The 8,235-nt window shown below is 40.8% G+C and overlaps 1 protein-coding gene across 3 annotated transcripts; it reads left to right on the top strand.

Annotated features, from left to right (window-relative positions):
- The first annotated feature begins 2,853 nt into the window (after positions 1–2,853).
- On the top strand, positions 2,854–7,814 carry sinhcafl (SIN3-HDAC complex associated factor, like). 3 transcript variants are annotated; one of them, XM_039748232.1, is made up of 6 exons: positions 2,854–2,948; positions 4,188–4,332; positions 6,091–6,190; positions 6,574–6,688; positions 6,764–6,914; positions 7,428–7,814. In XM_039748232.1, exons 2-6 carry the CDS (start codon positions 4,205–4,207, stop codon positions 7,579–7,581), a joined length of 648 nt encoding a protein of 215 aa, XP_039604166.1. In that variant the 5' UTR covers positions 2,854–2,948; positions 4,188–4,204; the 3' UTR covers positions 7,582–7,814. The 3 variants fall into 3 exon arrangements, with proteins under 3 accessions (XP_039604166.1, XP_039604183.1, XP_039604175.1); XM_039748249.1 differs by having other exon boundaries at positions 6,574–6,652; XM_039748241.1 differs by lacking the exon at positions 2,854–2,948 and adding an exon at positions 2,961–3,089.
- Positions 7,815–8,235: the final 421 nt, after the last annotated feature.

Below are 8,235 nucleotides of genomic sequence, written 5' to 3' on the forward strand. Positions count from 1 at the left end.
TCCCACTAGAGGACATCGGGCCCTCATGCCACCCCCAATGAGTCTGTTTCAGAGTTTGGTCAGAAACATGGAAACCAGTAGCCAGTTGGAGGTCATTTTGTAGGGCTGTGGCAGTGATCTTCCTGTTCCTCCTCACACAAATATCAGTTCTGCTGCTGGGTTGACGCCCTTCTACTGTCCTGTCCAGCTCTCCTTGTGTAAAGGCCCTTCTCCTGGTATTTCCTGTATGTTATGCAGGCTGTGCTGGGAGACACGACAATGCTTCTTATACAGCAGCACATATGGATGTGCCATCCTGGAGGAGCTGGACTACCTGCGTAACCTGAATTGGCTGCAGGTACCGCTTCATGCAACAAGTAGTGATAAGGACAAAACAAGAGAAGAATTTGTTAGGAAGGATAAGGAGAGAGCAATCATCTGTGGCCACCATTCCCTTTTTGGGGATTGTCTTCCTGTTGCCTCTCCAGTGGACCTGTTGTCACTTCCATTTGCACCAAAGCAGGTGAAGTTGATTCACAATCGATTATGCTTCCTAACTGGACAGACTGATATCTCTGAAGCTTTAACTTACTTACTGTTAGACTGTGAGGATTAAGTGTTACCTTAATTTTTTTTGAACACCGTACTTCAAATAATGTTCTGAGCATGGAATATCCGCATGCCATTAAAGAAATGTAACATTTCAAAAGAAAAAAAACACATTTTTTTTCCAAAAGGTTTCCACTTAATCTGATATCTTACAGAAATGATTTATGGCAGAGAAAAAACAATTTCAGAAATGGATTCAGCACGTCTAAATCCATAAAGTACATTGATTGGGTCTGCAACAGAAAAACAGATAGTGCCATCAATGGACTTCGGCAGGCATTTGCCCGAGGACCACAACAGTTTTATATTTATGGTATACTAATGATACATTTAAGGTATGCTGAGCAAAACTGGGAAATGTGAAACGTGAAGCTGTAAGTGGCAACACAGCAATTACCATGGAAGACGCAACAACTTTGAAAATCTTCATAACTAAGTGGACAAGTGAAAAGTGCTGCGTGTGTGCAAAATGAACATTAAGACAAGATAGGACCCACAGCAAGCAACTTCTGAAAGGGACTGGAGGGTTTACGTACACACATTGTTATTTCCTTGGCAATGTGCAGAAGCAATTCAAAAATGTTAAACCTGCAGAATGAAAGTCAAAGGGTGTTATGCTTAAACTACTGAGGCCACAGATGGAGTTGTGTGTTCAGTTGTGGTCACTGCACTACATTACCAAAAAAAAGACAGGGTAGCAGAGAACAATGAAATGCATGTTAATTAGCAACAAAAGCAGGTCACTAATTAAGAAAAGAGTTAGAATGAAAAACCTGCAGCCACTGGGGCCCTCCAGGATGATCTTCCCATGAAATAGTACGGGCCGGGCCCAACCATGCAGGTTCTCAAGTGCAGGTAATATTTTTGATAGTTCGAGGCACAGTAAGTCTGCCAGCATCAGTGGAATGGAGGGTGTGGACAGACAGCTAAGCTGAAGGATGGAAAAGGAAAACCAATGGGACATGGAGAGGATGTGCAAACTGTGCACGAGGACTTGGGAGCAGGATCTGAATCGGTGAGGTGACCACACCACCGCTGCACGACCCGTTGAAGAAATTCAGAAAATTGTTACTCCTAACATGACAAAGTACCGTACCTGTCTGTTACGATTTGATTTAGACGTTCATCTGACTAATAAGTTGATACACTGCAAACATTCTTACTGAGAAACGCTACCGCGATTAGCGTGAATCACACAGCGCCCAACTATATTATAATTGACGCGCGCGGCAAGTCCAGCGATTTATGGATTTCCACGTTGCAACTTCTGTTAGGATTCAACTATCAAATTGTCAAAATGTCACCCTGCAGGATCACCCGAAAAATCTGCAATTCTACGTTATTCGTATTATTTTTAATAAAATATTTACAAAAATAATACCTTGCACGTGTTTCGGTAATACTATCTTCTTTAAATTGATAACGTACAATAATTACATCGAAAATGCTGGCAGAGTGCGTCCAGAATTCGGCTCGATTCCTGATATACTGCATGGCTGGGGAAAGGAGGGGTTGGCAACCGCGTGGCAAACTGAAACGCCTCATAATGCGGACAGATGGCCGATTTCTACGACGTAACAATTTACTCACGGTTGAAATTCGAATATCCTGTTAAATCCATTCGTTTCTTTGAGTTTTTAAAAGGTAAACGGTTTTCTTATAAACTCTTTTAGCATAATTTTGACTCGCGACGGCTACAGGCGCCTGTCGACACAGGTGTAAACAAAAGACGCGTTACACCCCCCGCCGCACGATTTACAACTACCGACCCAAGTTATGAATGAAGCGCACGTACACAACAAGGCAGCGCATTCCGGTGGGAGGAGCTACCATGTTAACTCTACAAACTGCACGGCTATACACTTTTATACTGTTTAACGACAAAAAACGAGAAAAGAAGTTTAATACTCAACAGAAAACGAAGATATGTTAACGGATTTTGCTTACAAAATTAGAAAAACGGCGCTCTTATAGAGAACACGTAACGCGTTCGCGCCATTTCTACTTCGCTGTGTCTAACAATAGAATTGTTTGTTTAATATTAGTAACTACACCGACTTGTGGATGGTGTAGTTTTAAGCCGAATTTCTTTAAGTTGAAATGCTTGCGGGAGTAGGTGAACCAAACTACGTCTCCCGTCATACACCTCGACTTAAACCACGCCTTGCTGCTTTCCGATTGGCAATATTTACGTTTAAACAGGTACGTTATATTCCATATATGGCGCTCAGGCGTTGTTAGCCTGGTGTAGGCGGTGCTATGCAAATCATATGATAATATCCAGCTGTATGCAGAAGTCGTAGTAGGACATGCGCAGTAGTGTATTTAGAAAACGGCAAGGATTCAAAGTTTTTTGTTTGGTAAGTGTTGTTTTCTGTGTTTATCACGTCTTTTTTCTGACTTTTACAAGTGTTCGGCAGTATATAGGACAGCTGAGTTTTGCTTAAGATTCCTTCTACCGGAGGCACTAAGTCACACGCGGAGAGACTTAATCCAGATCGGTAAGGTGATCATTTACGCACAACAATGGGAGAACGTGTGGAGCGTGGCGTGGTAGTAAAAAATAAAATCGTATGAAGAACACGCTCGACGTAAAAAACTCCTTGATTTTCTCGTTTCTGTGTTCTAATTAGAAAGTCCGGATTTACTTGCTGTCAAGAAACAAGTTACTTTAAGGCCATTCGTCTTAAATGTAGATGCACTTAAGCAGTGGCGCACGCTGCCTACTAACGCTCTCTTAAGGGAAAAAGCACCTCCCCACTTTTGTTTGAGATGCTCAGTCTGTAATTTTCGCCTTTCCCTCGTGGAGAAGTGCGATCGCGAGTTTAGCAGAGAATGCATTTTGAGTGGAGAACTGATTTTATACTACGAGATCGCGGTTTTGAAAACTTGCGGCTGTTTTTCGTCGTTTGCGTTTATAACGATGGCGTCAGACTGATGTTCAGCGAGGGGCAGTGACAGTAAATCAGTCCGCTGCGAGTGCGATGAACAGATTATCTTTGCGTTTATTTTAAATACACGGTGGAACTCGAAACGGGTGACTTGTTTTCCAAATAATGAATATTTCAGTCGCACGGGTTTTTCAGTCGAAGCATAGATGTTTCGTTTTGTACGACGCATGTGAACCTCGTTTGCACTTTTTCTGGAAAGGTTAATCGGGGATTTAGGATTGCCATCTCGGCTTTCTCTGTCACGTTTGCCAGTTGGTGCTCAGTGCGCTTTCCAACGTGTCTTAATTTGTCTCCAGTGACCGAAACTGGGTTATGTTGTGTCTGGCGCTGCAGAAAATGTCGTTTTTGTTGGCGGCAGGAGGAAGAAATAGGTCAGATGTGTCTTCTAGCAGAAGAATACCACGAAGTACCCTGCATTCTCGTTCAGGCGATCCAAATGAAAAGTCGAGTACGCCGAGCAGCTGGCAGTGCTGGCTACCAGTCTGCTGGGTGCCCGCCCCTTTCTTTTATTAAAGACCGCGGAAAGTTAAAAAGGGTCGACGGATTTCGTGTCTGCCGGCTGCTCCCTGCTCCTTGTTTGCTCAGCTTTGTTACGAGCATGCCGGTTGGGCGATGATGTTCAACGGTCTGTCTGTGTCTTCTCTCTAGCTTCTCTCGGTGGAGAGATGTTCGGCTTTCATAAATCCAAGATCTACAGGAGCCACGAGGGCTGCTGCATCTGCAAGACCAAGTCGTCCAGCTCCCGCTTCACGGACAGCAGGAGATACCAGGAAAACTTCCGGCTCTGTTTTGGGTAAGCGACTCTCGACTCCCCGTTCCCATTCGGTGCTTGATGTCGGGGTTTTATACTTCAACTTGCTTTTTTTTTTCTCGAGCAAGTGTGATTTTTGGTGCCGCATTATCATGACATTTACTTATCTTTTTCTTTCAAACCGGAGTGACTTATAAATAAAAAAAACTTTTAAATGTTTATTTTAGTTTGTGCTACAATATCGGTTATATTATCACCTGTGACTTAGTTAGGGTCACAAAGCGAGTCCGTTTCCGAAGTCCTTTGTATCATTTACAGTGAGTGGTAGACCCCCATACACGCTGAGTGCACGCGACGTATCTGAGGGTCTCACAAGCCAACCCCTCAACTTTGGGCTTTCCAGGCCAATTTATCAATCCATACGCTGTTTATTCTAGCCACGAAGTCCTTACTTTATGTTGGGCAGATAATCAAGTAAGTAATTGACAAAGCTCTGTACAGATCAGAGTCATTTGTATTTGTCACTTTGGAGCTGTTAATGACAAAACCTATCAGAAGTTGAACAACATGCATTATAAACAGTTGGAGGATGCAATTATGTAGGAGATGTGCAAACTGAATGTTGTGTACACATTCGCACCTTCAGAAATGAAAGCAAGACTTCAGCTATTCCTACTAGTTAGGTAGGCACCTGCCATGTCTTACAGGTTTTCACTTTGTGACTCTGTTTGTGGTGGCATTCATGAAGGGAACCTTATGGAAAAGAAATTCAGTAGTATTGAGGAGTCATATACACATGGATTTAGACTGTCATTTTTCTTTAATGTGCGTTTATTGTTACGTTTTGTTGTTTAACTCCCAGAGTTGAATCTAGGCACTGCTGCACATACGATATGATTTGATCTCTGCTGTGAGTGTAGGTGATTAACAGAGCACACTGCACACACTGGCCTTCTTGTGACACTCGTCTTGGAAATGTGCGTCCTAGTAAACAGTTGGAGGCATGGTGACACTTTGTGTTCCCAGAGTGATGTCTGCAGGAAAGTAACATTTCATGATGTGTGCGGTAAGACGGCCTGTATAATGCTTAAAAAAATCGTTCTATTACTAAAATATGGTCTTTTATTTTGCTATTCATGTGAGTGTTTATTATGCCGTTAGGCTGTTTTTACACAACTGGATAAGGGGTGTGCGCCTATTTCTTTTGCCCTGATTTTTTTTTTTTAGAAATTTAAAGAATGTTGTAATTGGTGTTGGTGGAATGGAACAATTTGGTTTATTTCAGGTTTTACAAATTCATTGTGTTTAAGGTAACTGAGCACATCTCGGATATTTTGGTGTAAAGAATGATGGGACAGTTGTATGTCTGGATTGATTTGCTGACATTTCCTTATGAAAGAAGCAGTAATGTGCATAACGGGTACAGCATCTATCTATCTAGATGCAAAAAATTATTATTATCTAATATAGTGCCTTTCACATCTCTCTATGTCAGATGAAAACCAATATTTATTTATTTATTTATTGATGTCAAATGAAAACCAATATTTATGTATTTATTTTTTGGAGACTGTTGGCCAGCCTTGCGTGGAATGATAACTATTTGGGTAATGCTTACTGCTGATGACATTTTAAGATATAATAGTTTTTCTGCATAAATCAAAGCAGGCTAATCTAATTTTAGAGTTGGGGAAGCCTGGGGCAGAGTGTGGAAAGCAACTCTGAATGGACCATGGATTCTTAAATATCTGCAGTACTTTCTTGAACTTCTCGAGTGTAATGTCACTTTGTCTTTGGTAGCTTGATGGAAGATCGCACCGGAGATATCTGCAATGCGTGTGTGCTGCTAGTGAAACGGTGGAAGAAACTTCCTCTTGGCTCCAAAAAGAACTGGAACCATGTAAGTTGCCTTTGCACCGTACTCTGCTTTTGATAGAACAGTCATTTCAATTGTGACAGAGTCTGCACTGTACAGCGGCTTTTGGCTAAGATATACTGACAAAAATAAGGCCATCCTGTGCTACAGCAACATAGTCACATATTTGTCCAGGTTTGTGGATTTAAAACTTTTTTTTTTTTTTTTAATTTTCAAGTAGCTCAAAAAAGAAGGCCAAATTGTGCACAGAACATTTAGCGTATGGTTGAACTCCAAGTCAGGAAATTTGATTCTTTATTTCTTTGGATTTCTTTGCCCTTAACTGGTTTAAAAGTGATTTAAAGTGCTCTTTAATTCCAAGAACGAACTATTTGTATTTAATAAGATATTTGTCTGCTCTCTTATAGGTTGTAGATGCGCGAGCTGGACCAGGGTTCAAATTGACAAAGCCCAAAAAGATAAAAATTGTGGATGGCAAAAAGAAAAGTAAGCTTGCAAAACTGCACAAGTTGAAAAGGCAAAGTGAGTAATTCGGACTTTGTGCAGGCGTGTATGTTGAATACTACAGTGTGTTAAATGTTTCTGCTTTGCTTCTAGATTCTGATGCCCACAGCACAACATCTAGTGCTTCTCCTTCACAGTCCCCAAGTTACAGCAACCACTCGGATGAAGGGTCAGACATTGAGTCCAAAAGAAGACATTCATCCCCACCAGTTCTTTCCTTCATTGATCTTACTTACTGGAAAAGGTGACTGGCCTTGTATATTATCATCCATGAACACCTTAAGTAGTAAGATGTAGTACCTGCAACAGCATGTCACGCGTTAGCAAAGAAGCTAATGGTACAGGTTCATTTCTGGGGCTCATTGTGTATAGATTTGTGAGGCAAAATGTATTATTTCTAAATACAATGTTTGGGTTTGAAGTGGGTATAATGTTGACAAGTCCAGTTTGCTAAAAACCCAGCCTGTGTAATGCTTAGAGATGGATAACATGCTGTGAAAGGCTTACTTGAGTGTTTGGTGTCCAGCAGATTATATGATTTAGTGGATTCTTACATTTCTAATTGGCATAGTTTATTACAGTATTTTTGGGTATAGTGAGCATGCAAGTTTCGTTTTTACTTTGCAAGAAACAATGAAACGCACACGTAGTTCTGAACCTTTATAAAACCACTGTGCTTTTTTGTTTCTCTCTCTCTGTCTCTCTCTGCCTCAAGGCAATTTATCCAAGGGCTTATTTATTTTATTTTCTATTGCAGGCAAAAGGTGTGTTGTGGAATTATTTACAAAGGTCGTTTTGGCGAGGTCATGATTGATTCCCGTATGTTCAAACCTTGCTGCAGTGCTAAAAAGTCAAGCACCCTCTCTCAGCCTCCCCCACCGTCACTGCAGGAGTTGAAGGAGGAGTGGTGAGGGCTATCGCATGCTCCATTGCGCTCTCAGGATATTCCCTGGGTACACTTACTTTTGTCTCCAGTGGCAGACTCTTTCTTTCTTGTTTGTACAATTCCTGTCGTCGTCCACCTTATTAAAAATAAAAAGGTAAATCATTCAGGCACACAAGCTATGATACCGTAATGTTGTGCATCTTTACAGGAAATTGATTTCTTCAGCATCTCTTCCTGAGAAGAAAATGCTGTTTTTAATTTTTTTTTTAAAAACAATGGGCATTAGCAAGATATTAACATCAGGAAACCTAAAAGTACTTCTTTTTTTTATATATTACATTTTTTTATTACATTTAAGGACTGTACATATTTTTTCTTTTTATTGACATGTACAACATATGTAAATAAAGCAACTAGATTTTATTTTGTTAAACTTTGAGTATTTACTGCTAGTTCTATATATGCTACTCCGAAAACGTTGTCACTGTGCATAAAATTGGAGCCTAATGACCTTGTGAAAATGATCTGCGCCCAGAGGTGCTCACAGTATGCTATTCTGGAGGGACACCAGTTTTGTCTTCTTCATTTGATGCCTTTTTTATGGGGGGGGTTGTGGATGGAACAGTAAATGTAAAAAAAAAAAAAAATTTGCCTTGTCAAAATGTTTGTCCTTTATTTA

Source organism: Polypterus senegalus, chromosome 1 (assembly GCF_016835505.1).
Source record: "Polypterus senegalus isolate Bchr_013 chromosome 1, ASM1683550v1, whole genome shotgun sequence".
Classification (NCBI taxonomy): Eukaryota; Metazoa; Chordata; class Cladistia; order Polypteriformes; family Polypteridae; genus Polypterus; species Polypterus senegalus.

Bases quoted from the DNA above. Each gene is read 5' to 3' on its own strand.
- sinhcafl (XM_039748232.1), top strand. From the start codon at position 4,205: ATGTTCGGCTTTCATAAATCCAAGATCTACAGGAGCCACGAGGGCTGC. The intron at 4,333-6,090 runs GTAAGCGACTCT...TGTCTTTGGTAG, and splicing joins AACTTCCGGCTCTGTTTTGG to CTTGATGGAAGATCGCACCG. The intron at 6,689-6,763 runs GTGAGTAATTCG...CTTTGCTTCTAG, and splicing joins GCACAAGTTGAAAAGGCAAA to ATTCTGATGCCCACAGCACA.